At 51.9% G+C, this 17627-nt stretch overlaps 1 protein-coding gene across 1 annotated transcript in view; it reads right to left on the reverse strand.

The window, feature by feature from the left end:
• Window positions 1-17627, reverse strand: part of CMIP (c-Maf inducing protein) — a 232823-nt gene that overhangs the window by 82226 nt on the left and 132970 nt on the right. The window contains exon 2 of the mRNA XM_063110618.1: window positions 10782-10907. Coding sequence (XP_062966688.1) covers window positions 10782-10907 — 126 coding nt within the window. The remainder of the gene's footprint in view (window positions 1-10781; window positions 10908-17627) is intronic.

The raw sequence follows: 17627 nt of genomic DNA on the forward strand, positions 1-17627 counted from the left end.
CCAGGCACAAATGTCCACCTTCTGCCCCTAACACACACAGACACACCTGCATGTACAAGCAGGTACCACTTTAGTTCACCCTCACTCAAGAAGGTCCAGGTCTTGATGTAGATGACCACCCCTCACCCCCAGATTATCTACAAAACATCAGCTGTTCTTCTGGGTCAGGGCCTGGAGACTCTCTGGGCTTGAAGAAAGGAAGCAGCTCAGTGGCTCTTGTGGGTGAGCTCAGAGACTTGTGCCAAGCCCTGGATGGACTGACACTGCCACCTGAAGTGCCCAGCGGGCTGGAGGAGCACTCAGTGTGACACGGGGACCCCTGCAGTGGCTGAGCCTCCAAGAGACGTGGGTTCAGGTCCTGGCTCTGTTGTGGTCTAGCTGTGTGACCTCGAGCAAGTCGCCTGAGGACACAATGACCATGACACCTGCGGGGCTGCAGAGGCCGAGGAGGAGAAGCAGCCCCTGAACAGTGTTGCTGGGTGACCTCCCGTCAGCCCTGACAGAGCTTGTCTGGCCTTGTGACCACTCTGGTTCATTAGGATGACAAGATACATCCTGTGCTCAGGGAGAGCCGTGCAGAGATCCCAAACAATGAGATAATCCATGGATAGTGCTTACTTAGCGCAGTGCCTAGCACGTGCGAATGCTCTACAAACAGTAGTTATCAGTATCAGCAGCAGCCTCGGCCAGTGGTGCACTGATAAATGTTTAACAACAGGCTCGCAACATCAGAAAGCCCGACCACAGCATGTGCTGACTCCTGTGAATAATCCCACCTCAGCTGATGCTGTGCCCTCAAGGGGATGTCCCTGAACCAGGGTTGGGAGCGGACATAAGTGGTCGGCTCTCATGAGCAGGGTCAAGCCGGCATGAGCAGCTCCAGCACACCCCTGGTCCACAACAATTTCTATGCTTCTTAACATGCCAAGGTGGCAGAGAGAGGGGGAGGTGTGGCAGGTAGAATAATGGCCCCAAAGATGTCCACATCCTAATCCCCTGTGATTACGTTATCTTACGTGGCAAAGGGATTTTGTAGATGTGACTTAAATTAGGGAAATTTAGATGAGGAGATTATCCTGGATTATCCAGGTGGCCCAATGGAATTACAAGGATCCTTATAAGAGGGAGGCAGAAGGGTGAGGGTCAGAGACGGAAGCAGAGGTCAGAGTGATGTGGCTGTGAGCCAAGGAATGCAGGCAGCCTCTAGAAGCTGGAAACAGCAAGGAAACAGACTCTCCCCCCCAGAACCTTCAGAACAAATGCAGTCCTGCCAAAACCTCAGTTTTAACCCAGTGAGACTCGTGTTGGACTTCTGACCTCCAGGACTTTAAGAGACTACATTTGTATTATTTTAGCCACTCAGTTAGTGGTAATCTGTCAGAGCAGCAAGAGGAAACAAATAGGACCAGGTTGGTTTAGTGTCGATCAACATGAGCCGTTGGCTCTGAGGGTCCACAGCAGGCCTGGGCAGGGCCTGTACCATGTCTCTGGGCAGACCGAATGGCCAAGCAAAGAGGGAAGAGGGAGGCAAAGGAGGAGAGGGAGAAGGACACCCTATGTCCCTCCCTCCTCTGTATCCACTGGCCCCACCACGCTGCCCTGCAAATATGTTCCCACAGGGGACCCTACGAGTGTTCTGCCTGCACCTTTCTCCAGGGCCTGGGACAGCAGACGACCAGGAGGTATTTGCTAAATGAATGAACAAACCAAAGAGGGGACTGTGAGCTCCTCAAGGGCAGGGCCTTTAAATACCCAGCTCCGATCAGCAGCACCTGGTTCTGTTAGGGTTGTTTACACGGGAAAGAATGAACATGTAAACAAAGGAAGAAACAGGGAAGCAAGCAGGTGGTAACAGGTGGTAGACAGTGACCAGAAAGAGTCCCCCTTCCCCTGCCCCAGCAACTCATTCAAACCCAGTCTGCCCTCCCAGATGGATGAGCCCAGCCCTTCCCATTCTGGAGGCCTCCCGGACCTCAAAGCATGTGAGCGAATCGCCCGGGCTTGGCCAGTCAGAGGTTCTTGCCCAGAGGATGCAGAGATGGGTGGGGGAGAGCTGATTATGGGCAGGGGCTATGCCCTGCCCATGTCTTCCTATGAAGTTAGTTGTGGGGCTGCCTTCTCCACACACCCATAGCACCAGCCACCTCAGCTCTGGGGCATTTCCCAGGCCTCATCTCCAGGCTCCCATTAACCCTCCCAGTATGTTCCTTTCCTGCTTGAGACAGCCACAGTCCATTTCAGCTGCTTGCATGAGAGCCTTGATGGCTCCACACAGCCCACTGGCCCATTATCCCTTCACGAAAATGGATGTTCTCGTGCGTTTTCCCTGCAGCCCTGCTTCCTGAAGGAGACGGCATTTCCATGACCAGCCCTCCCGGCACCTCCGAGGCCCCCGGAGCTCATCACCAGGTGGTTCTGGCCGGCCAGACCTGGATCTGTTTGCCCAGTGGCCACCAAGCTGTCAGGAGGGATGGCTCCATGGTCTCCTCTCCTGGACCCACTTGCTTGGTCTAGGCTCATCCCCTGAGGTGTCCCACTGAGCTTCATGAGACCCCAGTCTCAGTTGGGTCCATGTGTCTTGCCTCTCACAGCAGCACTGGCTGTCTGGGGGGCCCTATACTGTTGAGCACACACACTACATCCAGACACGCCTTGACACCTCCTTCTCAGTCCTATCCTTTCGGTAGGACTAGCTGAGTTTTCCAAGCCTTTTCTCCCATGGGACAGTGTAAACCCCTTCCCCAGCCATGCCTGGCTTCACAGCCATTTCCATTTCTCTCTCTGACTGTCTCTACTCTAGGAAGTCAGTGTGGCATTCATGTGGTCAGCGTGGGAAGAAGGCAGATTTGGGCTCAAGGGAGCAGTCTGAGATCCCAGCTGTAAACAGCTGTGTGACTGTGGACCCCCATCTGTCATGCAGGCTTGGGAAGCCGGCCTCTGAGATGGTGCATGTCAATTCCAACAACAGACCAATACTGCTCACCAGGTGCCAGGCATGGCCTCGCATCCTAGAGGCATCCAATCTCACTGTCGAGGAAGCTGAGGCTAGGAGCAGAGGTGCCTGCCCCTGCCCCAGACCCCGTCCACAGTGCGGGGCCCCTGCACCAATGCCTCAGCCAGAACCACCTCCTCCCTCTGCTCCCCTGCAACTTCTGGCTGTCACCGCTTAGAGCCCTCACTCCATGCCCTGCGGTGGGCGGGGTGGTGCTTATGTCCCACCCACAGGACTGGGATAGGAGGCAGGACCCAGGTAGGGTTAACTGCTACCTCCCCACCCCAATGGGCCTGGTGTTGAAAAACCCAGTTAGCTGAATAAATTAATTACATACAAGGCAAAGCACAGAGATGCCAGGTGACGACCAGATTCACCATGGCCCCTCCTGCACCTCCTTCCAGGGAGGCAGAGACAGTGAAGTTCTCCCACCCCAAAGGGGCTCCTTATTCCCCAGGAAATATTAGAAGGAAAGGTGGCCATGGCCCTCCTCCTCCCCACTAGGCTGGCTGTGTTCTGGAAGAAGACAGGGGCCTTGGCCATGTTCGTCCATTATAATAAACGAGGCTCTTTGAATCAGAGGCTCAAAGGGATTTTAAGAATCACCTAGCCCAAGGGTTCTCAGTCTTTTGGGGGTTTATGGACTCCCCTGAGAACCTGAAACAAACCATGGACTCACACGCAAGTAATGCCCACAATTGTGAATAAAGCATACGTGGACACACAGAGACACATACCGCACACATACACAGACACACAAACCACACACACACACACACACATGTCATCATGCTGGCAATTTCACAATATATTATGGATCATGGGATCCGACCCAACCATTTCTCTGCTGCCATTCTTCCGATGAGGACACTGAGGCCCAGACCTGCTGTGGTTACCATCAGAGCTGTTTTCAGCTCTCTTCCTTCCAGGCACTTGGTAGGCATGCATGGCCATTTGACTTGCTTTGGCCACTGAAATGTGGGTTCATGTGACAGTGAAATGACCCATCACTTCTGGGTGGATGCCTTTAAGAGTCAGTGCACTACGGAGTATGTGACTTCCTCCCTGCCACAGTGACCAGGAATGCTCCTGACGGCAGGAATGCCCTGACCCACTGTGGACAAACAGCACAAGTGACAAATAATCCCTTGCTGCTTTCAGCCACTTAGAGCGTGGGGCTGCTCGTCACTGCAGCATAGCCTGGCTTGCTGTTCTTCCGTCCGGCTTTCACACACGTGTACAGCCCACCAGGAATGCTGGGCCTTCATCCTGCCCACTGCCACGGAACTCCTGCTTACCCTCCAGGTCCCACCTGAAATGTCAGTGCTCCAGGATGACTGCCTTGAAGGTGCCTGCCCCCCCCCATCCCCGACCAACCAGGTGACATATCACACTGTCCTGTAATCGCTTGTCTAGCTGTCCTTCATCCCCTAGGCTGTGGGCTCTGTGAGGTGAGGGACCATGTATGACCTATGCACTACTATGTCCATGAAACCCAGAGAAATGCTTGTTAAATGAAAAACTGGCTGAACTGTTGAGCGAATGAGTGATTAATTAGATAGATACCTGGCTGCATGCAGGCACAGATGCAAGGATGCCTGGATGGGTAAACGAATGGACAGATGTGCAGATGGATGGATGGACAGATAAGACAGATGGACAGACAGCTGAATAAATGGATGGGTGGGTGGAGAGATCAGTGGAGCACACTATACCCATTCTGTTCACTGAAGAAAAGTTCACGTACAGTAGCATTTCAAAAGAACTCTTCTACCCTGAGACCTTCTCTTCCCCAACTTGTATTTGACAAAGGCTCTGCATAGTCATGACAGTGTTTTCCTAAACAGCTGTTATGTGCCAGGAACAGTGCTAAGTGTTTTATGTATAATATCTCTGATCCTCACAATATCCAAGCGGACAGGTATCATGGGTCCAACTCACAGATAAAGAAAATGAGGCCCAGAGAGGTTCTTCCTGCTGCCTAGGATCACACAGCTAGTTAGAGCCTAGTGTCACACAACTAGGGCAAGGTAGAGCCTAGGGTCACACAGCTAGTGCTAGTTAGAGTGTAGGGTCACAAAGCTAGTGCTTGTTAGAGTTCAGAGTCACAAAGGTAGTGCTTGTTAGAGCCTAGGGTCACACAGCTAGTGCTTGTTAAAACCTAGGGTCACAGAGCTAGTACTTGTTAGAGTGCAGGGTCACAAAGCTAGTGCTTGTTAGAGCCTAGGGTCACACAGCTAGTGAGGGCCTAGAGTCACACAGCTAGTACATGGAAGGGCTGGGCTGGAACTCAGGTCCATCAGACCCCACAGTCTGCACTCACTACTCTCTACCCCTGGAACATGTAAGCAGTGTGCCTGAGCCCCTTCTGATTCCCAGGACTTGGGGTGGGAAACGTGAGAGCATTATTTGTCCATAGTTGCTGCCCTGCTGGTGAAGCGAGAGGAGGAAGGACTTGGCTCCCTAATCCAATCACCACCAGGAGGCTTCACCTCGAAAATAAGGGGGTGCCCAGAATTTTTCTCCAGAAGAGGGGGCAGTAGCTGGTGGAGCCAGAGATGCTGCAACAGCCGTGAGCAGCAAACTGCTCCTTTCTTTGGCTTGTTTACCTTCGAAGGAGGACAGCAGCTGGGGCAGCTCCTGAGTCCCAGCACAGGCATCTCTAAGTGGCTTCCCAGCAAAGGGAAAGTTGACAGGCTGCACCTCAGCCTGGGGGAGAGGGCATGTTTCCGCACTGAGTCCCCACACTGCCCCGCTGGGCTGAGTCAGGACAACCCAGCCCAGTGGGGACGCCAGGCGCAGCTGGGAGTCCTGAGGGTCACTCATGGGAAAGAACCCTGCCCCCACCCCTAATCCCCCAGATCTGCACAGGCCGAGTTCTCACTCCTCCTAGTGATAAATCTTTCGAATACTGAAAGGGCCTGGTTCCAGGCAAATTCTGCCTAATTTCCTCTTCGAAAGCTGCCAAGTTCTTTCTCATTGTTGCATTGTCTCGATAGGTGAGAAAAACAGCCAAGGGTGCACTGTACGGGACTGTTCCCAAGTTCCCCTGCCCTGGTCCAATTTCTTATGGAAAAACAAACGTGCTTTCCAGACCGGAAAGGTCTTTCTCTCCAGCTTCCAGTAAGAAAGGAACCCACCCTGTCCCTGCCCTGCTTCCAATGTTTGGGGTGAACAGTTGCTCAGTCTCCCGCAGGACTTTTGGGAACATCGAGAGCAGAGCTGGGTCTCGGAAATGGGCCCAGACAGAAGCTGATGCTCTTGGGGAGGAGGCTGTCCTTGCTCTTATAGCCCCAAAGCCTTGTTCGAGGAGCCAGGGGCTCTGTACTTTCTTGCAGATGGGTCAAAACCCAATTGCAAGGCAGAATCCCCCGGAGACAATCTGCACCATATCGCCCTTTAACGCCTGCTACCCCACCCCTGGGGCCAGGATGCTTCATTCCGCAGTTCATGTAGTTGTGTAGTTGGCCTCCTCACAATGAAACACTAGCAGAAAGGGCATTAAGGGAGGAAAGAAGATAAGTGGGTCCTTTCTGCACCCAGGGATTCTAATAACACAGCATTAGGGGAGCTCACGCTGAAAAACATGAAGCATCCAGAGCACATGCATTGGACCCAGGCGGAAGGGTGGGTGCCTGTGTCTGGCAAATCGACCTACTGGCAGACTGCTCAGTGTCTCCAGGCTGGGGAGAAGGCACATGTACCTAAATGTCCTCTTAGCCTTCCTGGAACTATCAGGTCAGCTCCGAGGTCTGCATGAGGCACCCATTCAAATTCTAACAAAGTAGGAGCTTTGTAGGGAGGTCCCTGGGAGACAGAGAGAGGAGGAGGAGGAAAGGGGAGAAGAGGAGAGAGACACACAGAGAGGCAGGCAGAGACGTTCAGAGGTAGAGAGAGGTATGGAGAGGCCTGAAGGAAGAAACTGCAAGAGGAGCCCAGAGTGAGACATAAGAGAGAAAGAGAGAGAAGGAGAGAGGACAGAAGGAGGGGGCAGGGGAGCAAGAGATGGAGAAACAGTGTGAGAAAGAAAGAGGAAAACAGACACACAGATGCAAAGACCCTGAAAGAGAGACAGGGAGAGATCAGGCAGCCTGGGGAAGGAAAGGACACTGGCCCCTCTTGGAAGCCTCTGGAGCCCCCTGACATTGACCCTAGGTACAGAACAGCTGTACCACATGCAGCAGCATGGGGTCCCAATCAGGGATGCTGGAATGCTGGAATACTGAAGAACCCCCTGAGTTCTAAGGCTATTTCCCCTGCGGGGGTGGGGGGGGGGTCTGCTGCACAAAGCCTGAGGTCAACATGGAAAGTTCTCGAGGCCAGCCTACCCAACAGACTTTCTGCAGCAGTGCAAATGTTCTTCATGCTGTCCAGTAGTCGCCACTAGCTACGTGTGGCTACTGAGCACGGAAAATGCGGCTAGTGGACTGAGGAGCTATGTTCTTAATTTGCTTGAGTAAATTAAACGCAAACACGAAGGGCCGTGTGCACTGAGCAGCTGCTGTGCTGGATGTGGCTCAAGGCATCCTGATTCCTCTGCCAAATGGGGGCTCTTCAGATGGGCCCAGACCCATCAGCACACCTGGCTGCTTCTCAGTTCCCCCTCCCACCTCGGAATAGAAAAGATCAGTCCCCAGGGCCAGGAGGGCTGCTCTCTGCGACACTACACCTCTGGGTCCTAATACAGCATGTCATACGTAACTCAAGACAACACAAAGGATCCCGCCATCTGTCACAAACGGCTTCTGGACCAGTCGGTACCAAAAAATACCCTGCCTAGCACCTCTGGGGCACCACTTTGGGGCCTAGGTGCTCACTCCCCAGCCTCCCCATACCCATATGGATCTCCCAACCTAGAGCCCATGTCCAGGATGACTCAGATCCCATTAATAGAACAAGACAGCCACACACCACCCATGGATCACAGGAAGACAGAGGGAGCAGGGTGAAGCAAGGTAGAACCTGATGCTGGTCTTCCTCCCCTGGCCTGGTGGAAATGACAGCAAGGGAGAGACCCACGGCAGGCAGGGGCTGGGTTGCACCCACCTGGCTCTCCTGGGCGACAGGGGTGGAAGGCGGCTTCTCCTTCCCTGGCCCTAGCTCTGAGTCCGGCTCTGGATCGGAGGAGCTGCCGACCTCCTCCTCTGTCTTCTCCTCCTCCTCTTCCTGCCTCTGGCTGCACCATCCACTGGAGTGAGGGGCAGCGAGCAAGTGGGATGCCGGAGCGGCCAGAGGCCCGCCCGCTCAGCACGGCAGGAGGAGCTCTGACGTGAGGCCACTGCAGCCCAGCCAGCGAGTCATCACAGCCGGGCCCAAGGCCACGGCCCAGGTTAAAGGGACATTCCAGGCACTGCCCACAACCTGTATCCCTTGCAGCCCCACTGCCCTTCTGTCCCCGGGGAGAGTGATGCTCTGGCCTTCTTGAAAGACAGGGCTGCTCCCTCCAGCCCCAGAAGGAACGAGGCCCTCCCACTGGTGCAACAGTGACCACCACGCCCAGGAAGGTGGGCGCTCAGGGCCTCTCCTCCTGTGACGGTACTATTTGAAGAGTGTCCCTCCTGCCTCCCTTCGTCACTCATACATCCAGCCCCTCTGCCCTCAACCAGACCGAGTCCTCTAGTGTCCTTTCCCCTCCTTAAGAGCTTTCAATGGCTCCCTATTGCTCTCAGAATACAGTCCAAGGCTTCTTCCCTCGGCTAACAAGGCCTGTATGACCTGGCCATCACCCAGCAGCTCTGGATGCATCCACAGGCCCCAAATTCCACCTCCCCCTCTCCCCCAGCAGCAGCAAATACCCAGCTACTCCCCACTCATGCTTTGCCCTCTCGCCCCCTGTGCCCAAAGTGCGTGCCCTGCCCCCACCATCCTGGCACACTGCTATCATCCCTCTACTCCCAGCTGCAATGCCCCCACCCCTGGGGAGCCTGCTCTGGCACCCCCAGGCCCAGTGAGTCACTCTCTCCTCTGGGCTCCCTATCCTCTGGGACACGCCTCTATTTTAGCCATTATTTCAGTAATCATTTGTTTATGACTCTGTCTCCCAGGGGGCTGAGGAGCTCTTCAAGGATAGGCTTCCCCCCACCCCTGCATGGGGAGAGGCTGGCTCACCACTCGGCAATGGCAGGAAAGTCATGCGAGTGGAATATTCTCAGGCGTCTCTCCCTCTCTTAGCTGGCTGCAGAATCCCACTATTGCCCACCCACCTACCACCCTAAGGGGGCTGGCACAGACCACCCCTTCATAGACTGTGCTGTGGACAGACAGGCCGAAGGAGAGGGGTCTGTCAGGAGGGGCAAGGCTGCTCTCTATAAGGCAGACGGGAGGAGAGAGAGGAAGGACAGAGAGAGGAAGGACAGAGAGAGGAAGGCTTCGCTGGGGGAGGGGAAGAGGGAGGTAGGGCAGGCCAAAGACAAGATGCAGGAGGCAGAGCGTGGGAGATATGAGAAGAAAACAGACTGGGAAAGGCATGGTTTCTGGTGTCCTCCAAGACAAGACAGTAAAACACAGGATTCTTCAAATGATGTTTAGCTTTCACACTCAACTACCGAGCTCGGCACTCCTTAGAGGCCAAACTGGTGGACTCTTAGCTTCAGAGCTGTTGCAAAATCAGGTGGCCACTTCTGAAACAGGTTTTAGGGAACATCTCTTTGGGCCAAGAGAAAGTTTCCCTGGACAGATAGGATTAGAAAGAAAATGCTCCTAAAAGAAAGGTCAAGGCAGATCTTTCTCCCACAGCTAAGAGGGTATATTTTCTCCAGGTGACGGGTTTCTGAGTTGGGGTCCCTTCTGGAAATTGGGGTGGCGCCCCTGACGAAATATATAACATATTTTATATGCTGCAGTGGCATTTATTTTTGACAGCCACTTCTTTCTCGATAGACTTGCCTCTCCACCTCACTGTGGTCCTGGTAGACAGGTAATCCAGGGCAGTGCATTATCAAGGGGTGAATGGGACCATGGCAGAGCCAACCAGAACCTTCCATGAGATTTTATAAGAGAGGTCGAAAGGAAAAATGCTCTCACTTTTCTAAGGATTATGAACTCTAAAAATGTGACTTAGGGCTGCAAGTAGTCCACCTTCCTACCACATGAGATTCTGCTTGACAATAAAGCCAACACACAGAAGCAGAGCCAGGAGATGAAGAGAGACACTGAATATTAATGATAGCATTTGACCCCTGGATCCAGCTATGCCTCAAGTCCTCTCTTGGACTTCCCAGTTATTTTACTAGTTACAGCCTTAAATCTCTTTTTGCCTCACTTGTCTGAATAATGTTTGTGTCATTTCCAACTAGAAGTCCTGACGACTACATACAGAATGTACATCTTTTTTCTGAGAAAATAGCTCATACTTCATTTAGTCTCAGAAGATTTAAATCAACATGAAGAAACTCAATGACTCAAAGTAAAGCAAAAGGTAGCATCTGTTGCTCATTTGCTTTTCACAGCCTTCTGAGTTATAGCAACTTGCCTGTGTGCCTCAGTCTACTCATCTGTACAGTGAGGACTCTAAAACTTCTTTCTCAGATTTATTAAGGGAACCAAACAAGTAACATGTAATCCTCCCAGACCGTGGCAGGCATGCAGTAGGAGCTCAGTCTATGCACATTCTCTCCTCCTCTTCCCCAGGGAGCCCCAGTTTATACCTTTCTCACACTTGGACGAAAAAACACCCTGAGTTAAAAACCCCCCTTCCTCCCGGTAGTCGGCTGCCTCCCTCCATTGCAAATGCAGAGGGCTAGTGAGCAAAGATGAGAAGAAACTGCTTGCTCATGTTTATTTCTCCTACCTGCAATAAGACAGTTCCCCCAGGAATTGTGAGCTGTAAACAGTACTTTGGGGCATTCTCCCAGGACAGCAGCTGAACGTCTTCAATAGCGCTGTAGGAGACTGAGTTTTCCATGTACCCAGTTGGCTGCAGCAAAAAAAAGAAAAAGAGACATGCACTGGTTACAAGAGCAGGCATGAATCCATGCCTCGGAGAAGGTTTCTGAAAACATCCCCCCCCTCTGGTGACAAGCCAATGGAGCTGGTGTAGAAACACGACAACTCTGGGGGCTAGAGGCAGCAGCTCCACCGTTCCTGGCTGGCAGTGTCCAGCCAGAGGGGAGGGGTCACAGTGGAAATTCACCAGTGTTAGGAAGTACAGGGTTGGGAACAGACTGGGCACACCCTGAGGGCAAGAACTGAGGGTTGTTTCTCTTGCTATGGGTGGGTCCCAGCATGGGGCGTAGCTGGCATCCCTCTGTCCCTCATTATAACAAGCTACCATCCTCTCCTGCCCAGACAGCAGCAAGAGTCTCCCCAAAGATATGCATTCTCCACTCAGCATCTGGAGCCATGTTCCAGGATGGCAAACTCCACCCCCTACTCCCCTGCTCAAGATCCTGCAATGGCTCCCAGTGTCCCGGCCATAAAATCCACGCCCATGCCACTCACACTGGCCTGCTGACACTGCCTCAAACTCAACCCGCCCCTTGTCCCAAAAGGCCACAGCCCCACCCTTGGCATCTCCTCTTCCTCTCTCCAGGTCTCATCTCAACAGCACTTTTTGGGAAACCTGCACTCCCTACCTCATAATCCACCCTGGGTGCATCCTTCCCTGTGTGCTCCTTTTTCAGCCCTCACCACACCGTTTAATTATTTGTAGGTTTATACTGTGAATTATCTGTTTGATGTCTGCCTCCTGGCCAGGCTGCAAGCTCCATGAGGTCGAGGCCCATGTCTGGTCTTGGTACCCAGTCTTTTCCCAGTGCCTGGCCCATGGCAAGGGCTCAACAGTACAGTACATGTCAAAAGGAAAAATGAGAAAGGATGTTGCCAGTTGTTGTCAGGGGACGGGGCAAGAGAAAGCCACAGCCATCCACCCCTCTCTGAGTGAGTCCCGCTGTCACGGGGAGAAGGCACCAGGCGCCCGGGGGATACACTGGCCACCAGGTACCCGCACTGTCCTTGTCAGTCTGCTCCCAGAAAGTCAGACTTCAGGAGACTCAGAGGCGAGTACAGCACAGCTTAGAAAATGTCAGCTAACCCCTCCCACGCTCTTACAAGTGCCAAGTGCGCCCCTAAGGCACATGGCAAGCACTATCTCATTTAATCCTGACAATGGTCTCAGGGAGCAGGTGCCGGGGTGCTACTCATCCCACAGCTGAAGAAGCTGAGGCTCAGGAGGTCATGTGACTCGCCCAAGGTCACCCAGCTAGGAGCGCCAGCGCCAGGACTGAACTCACCATCTGACTTGGAATCGGCAGCCCAACCGCTATGTTGGGCTGCAAGCAAGCGGCAAGTGCAATTTAAAATCCACGGCCCACCATGTTAACATCACCACAGAGACTGAGACCTCCATTACGTTTTCTCATTTCAGTATCTGTCTGCCAAAGTTGGGATACAGTGTTGGTGGTGGAGGTGGAGAGAGCTGATGGTTAAGCTGCCTCAATTTCCCTGATCAGTCACCAGGCTCAGGAAGTAAGAGTGATTGATCTATAGATTTTTTTTCATTCCTCCCTGCACTTACTCATTCAGTCATCTGAAAGATATGCATTGAGCTTGTATTATGTTCCAGGCGCCATGCTGGGTGCTGGAGACACAATGGTGAATGAGGCAGAAGCCCAGCGGGGCAAATAGAGAACAGACACAGTATGCAAATAAATAAACTACAGGAGAGTGGCAAGTGGTGCACAAAGAATCCAAATAGGTGTGGTGACAGGTGGCTGAGAGCAGGTGCCACTGTGTGAAAATGGAGGTAAAGAGTATCCTACAGCCCACGGCCAGTGCAAAGGCCCAGGGCGGGAACGGCTGGGTGCATTCAGGGAGGCGCAGAAGGCCAAGCAAGGGTTCTAGCTGAGTGACACCTTGGAGGGGCAGGTGGGCCACCCTCGGATGGACTGTAGGTCCAGCTGGCGGTCTGGGTATTACATCCCTAGGTAATGCAGTGTTGCAGGGGCCTTACTTTAACAGCAACACAGGGACTGCTGTGTGGCGAACAGACTTGGGAGGAGAAGGTGGAGACAAGGGGACAGCCCACAGGCTCCTGCACAGGTCCAGGTGTACGACAAGGCTGCTCAGACCCTACAGAAGTCTGGGGAGGAGGCAGCCAAGTCCATCCTGCCCTTCTCACCAGCGCATGGCCCGCCCCTTAGCAGGACCCCCAGGCCACCGATCCAGACAGCTGCTGTGTCCCAAATGAGAAGGTTCTCCATATCCGCACATCTTCAAACCTGTGGTCTTCCCCTTGCGGGCCACCTATCCCAGCCCCCCTGCACCCCTGTGTTCTCAACCTTCTGCAGTGACTCAGCCCTGACTGCACGTCTTGTCCTGAGCACTACTGGTGAAACCAGGCCTCGGAGGTTGATTCTGTGCTTATTTGCCTTTTCCTAACCCACATTCAAACATTTGTCGTGTTTGCTGCCGGCTGTCTGCATCCCCTGCTAGTGTTTAAGCACCGCGGTAGCAGATACGCTCACCTGTTCTGTTCCACATGCCCAAACAGCACCTGGCATTTAGGAAGTGATCGTTATTTTCTTAACCACCAATGAATGAATATCTCACTGAAATGAAGGAAATTGTTCATTTGTGTTTTACCTATAATCACTACCTACCACACACTTGGGAAGATGCTTTCTTTGTTATTTTTTTTTAACTAAATTTTAAAAACCTCCTTCAGGAAGCAGTGGCAGCTGCCCAGGTACCCAGAGGCGCTGAAGGCCTTGACTTGGAGACTCACATCCACCTCTCTCTCTCAAAGGTCTGGTTGGCCCCCAGCCCTCGATATGCACAAAGGCGAGAGGAGAGGAGCTGAGATGTGGCCACTAGTGCCTCTGGAAAATTGCTGGAACACAAAGATACAGAGATATAAAAGCCCTTCCCAAATCCCAATAACTGGAGTATGGACACGGTGCTGCAGGGTACAGCACGACCACAAGGAGTAAACTGGCTTAACCAGACCAGGTGGATGACCAGCTTTATTTCTCTCGAGTCACACCTTGGGTTCACAGAAAGCCTCGATGCTTGTTTCCCACCACAGCCTCTTGGGAGACCCTGAGTCACAGTAAGGCTGCTGCACGAGAGGGACGCTGACAGCGTGCACACATGCAATGTGACAGGAGGGAGGACTTCTAGCCGCTCGGCCTACCTCCTTCTCGTAACCCTGTCTCGGCTATCTTCCTGTGGCCTTGATCAGAAGTTGCAACCAAGACATTCTGGGAAAAGGTTGGGTATAAATAGACACACACTGTTTCTAAAAAGCTAACATATTGCTTTCCCACTGTTGCAAGCAATGTTTGGTCAAAAGCAGAGTTTTTAGAACCAGTGAGAACTGTGTTTGTGAGGCTGACTGTGTGGCCTTAGGCAGGTTGCTGCACCTCTCTGAGCCTGTTTCCTGCAATAGTAAGACGAGAATTCATTTAACAGAATTATTGGGAGTATTAAAGGAGATCCAATTTGTCAAGGGCTTTCAGCACAGCACGTGGAACATACTGATGAGCTCAAAAAAATGAACTATTATGAAAAAGACTGAACTTTTCTGGGGTCTTCCTTCCCAAAACCCGTAACCCAAGTCTAACCATGAGAAAAATATCACAGAAGCCCCAACTGACGGACATTCCTCAAAACACCTGTCTACTCCTCATCAAAAACAAGGAAAGCCTGGGCAACTCTCCCAGCCAAGAGACGTTTAGGGAGACAGGATGACTAAATGTACTGTGGGATCCTGGATGGGATGCTGGGACAGAAAAAGGACATTAGGTAAAAACTAAGGAAATCAAATAAAGTATGGCAACATATCAATACTGGCTCATTCGCTGGGACATGCAGCATACTGCTGTAAGGTGTTAACAGCAGGGGAAACTGAGTGTGGGTACATGAGAGCTCCGTATTATCTCCATCACTTTTCTCTACATCTACAACTGTTGTCAAATAACACTTTTCTTTTAAAAAAGTAACTGCTGCTGCTGCCATTATCATTGCTACTGGGCAGGAATAGGCTTGCAAGGGCAATGGGACGGACCAGGATGGAAAGCCCCCAAATGCTGCTGCTCTGGATTCAGACATTAGCTGATGCTGTCCAGGGACCTCTGCCCTCCTGGTACTTTGAGCCGTTGTGACAATTTTACAGTTAACTGACAATTCCCTGTAATCCAGACAGGATGACTGGAGCTTCAGGGGAGGAGATTCCTGCATGGGGTTGGAGGCTGAATTAGATAAAAGAAAAATTAAACTCTCCTCCACTGAGAGAAGCTAGGAAATCCAGCTCTGAGAGGTATATCTAAAGAACGATAAGCAGATTAAAATTTTTTCTAAATGGAAGAGTGGTGCAAGACAGCCTGTATGATCGCACTTACAGGACCTCCTGGAATAAATGAAACTATAGGGACAGAAACCGTCCAGTGGCTGCCAAGGGGCTGACAACAAAGGGGTGGGGGCACTTTCTGGGTGATGGAAATGTTCTTTATATGGACTATGGTGGTGGTCGCTCAACTATATACATTTGTCAAAACTCAGATCTGCACATTAAAAGGGCAAATTTTACTGTGTGTAAATTACAACTCAAACCTGACTAAAAAAGGCAATGCATGAATATTGAAAATAATTTGGAAGGTGACGACTAGAATAAAATCTTCCAGATAAAAACATATCAAGACCACCCATTTGCACTCTGATGTATTACCTTCCAGATTATTTTTATACATAATTTTATAAAGCAAATCATACAGTACATATAATTTCGTAGCGCCTTTTTTCACATTATATCATACAGATGTCCCGCATTCTGAGCAGGAATCTCCAGAACCATCATTTTTGTAGCTACAGCATACCCGCCGCCATTTATTTCACCATGGTTCTCGCCCGCGCCCCCAGGGTTCGGTGCTATCAACTCACTGTATGTTACTATAAACAACTGCACAGTGAACATCCTTGTGAAACATGTTTTTCTACCCTATATTTAGGATTATTTTCCTAGGCCAGATTCCCAGAAATGGAATTACTGGGACAAAGGGTAAGAGCATATTTTACATCCTTGCCAAATTGCTCTCATTAAAGAGATATTAAAGAGACCTGGGAGCCCTGGCTAAGACTGAGGGGCCCTGTCCCTGGCTGCCAGCTTGAAGGGGCATTCTAGCCCAGGTAAGTCAGGGCGGCTGCCTGGCCGCTGACGGCCCAAGACGTGCTGCAATGTGTGGTGTGCTAGGGATGCAGAAGCCTGCAGGCCGGGGTCCTGCGAGTTGGGGAATGGGTCAGTGAACGGTGCCTTTTTCCTTTTCCTCTTGGGGACTGCTATGGGGCTAGTTTGGGGAGTAGTCTTGTGTTTGCCAGACCAGGAAGAGAACACTTGTCCTCTGCCTTTGTTTCTGAGGTGAGCTCCTTACCCGGTGGCCCCCCATGCCTAGATCTGGGCAAGAGACAGTGGAGCATAGGGGGACCTCATGAGGGATCTGTATGACCCCCAAAGGCCGTCAGAGCTGATCTTCCAAATTGGGCACCTCCTCAGACTTCCCACCCAGTCAGAGTGGGTGGGAAACAGACCCCAATTATGCCCCCTGATGCTGGTACCAGGTCCCCACCCCTCGCCTCCCCGTGCCTCTCTGGAGAGCCAGCTCCCTCCCACCCAAACCTGCCTGCTGGTTTCCATGGGGACTTCTCTAAAAGCGAGCATGAATCATGACGTCCACAGTCCCCAAGACAAGGCTCCACGCTGATTCAAGGGGAGGAGAGGAGGCTCCTAGGCCCCTGAAGGAGAAGCCGATCTGGAAAATCCTTCCAGGGAGGCGAGAGAAACCTTGCCCAGCTGGAGAGCAGGCTGTCAACAGCAGGCTGCTTGTCATGGGGGCTTGTGGCCCTGCCAGCCTGCTGGGTGCCCCTGGCTGGGGATGCGTCTCCTCTGTGCACACATGGAAGTCACTTGAGTCACCATGTAGGGGCGACCCATGCTGCAAAGCCAGGTGCCACGTGGTACTGTCCCAGAGGCACAAGAAAGGATTTACCCTGGACCACCACATATAAACCTGGGCCCCAAGGAAGAAATGTTGAGTTGGATGGCAGTGGCCCCTTCTAGCCCCCCTTAGACAGTCAACAACAATGGCAACAATATGAATGATGACATCATGACAATTGTATTTGGCAGTGGCACCACAGAGTGGCTTGGGTTGAGGTAGTGGCTTGGGTTGGGGTAGTGGGCTTTGGTCCTCACCTTCCCCTGTTGTATTTAAAAAATGGGAGGTAAAAACCACAAAACATAAAATTAGGCACTCACCGTTTACAAATGTACAATTCATTGGCATTTGGTACATCCACAATGCTGCGCACGCATCCCTTTATGGAGTTTAAGACGTTTTCATCCCCTCAAAGGACACCCTGTATTCATTAAGAAGCCACTCTCCTCTGCCCACTGGCAACCACTAGTCTGCTACCCATCTCTGCAGATTTGCCTGTTCTTGGACATTTCCTGTAAATGGAATCATACCCTTAGTGGTCCTTTGTATTTGCTTCCTTTCACTTAATGTTTCTGAGGTTCATCCAGGCTGTAGCATGAATCAGAACTGCACTCCTTTTTATGGCTGAATAACATTCCATTGTATGGCTAGCCCACGTTTTGCTTATCCATTCATCAGTTGATGGACCTTTGGGTGTTTTCCACCTT

Source organism: Cynocephalus volans, chromosome 10 (assembly GCF_027409185.1).
Source record: "Cynocephalus volans isolate mCynVol1 chromosome 10, mCynVol1.pri, whole genome shotgun sequence".
Taxonomy (NCBI): domain Eukaryota; kingdom Metazoa; phylum Chordata; class Mammalia; order Dermoptera; family Cynocephalidae; genus Cynocephalus; species Cynocephalus volans.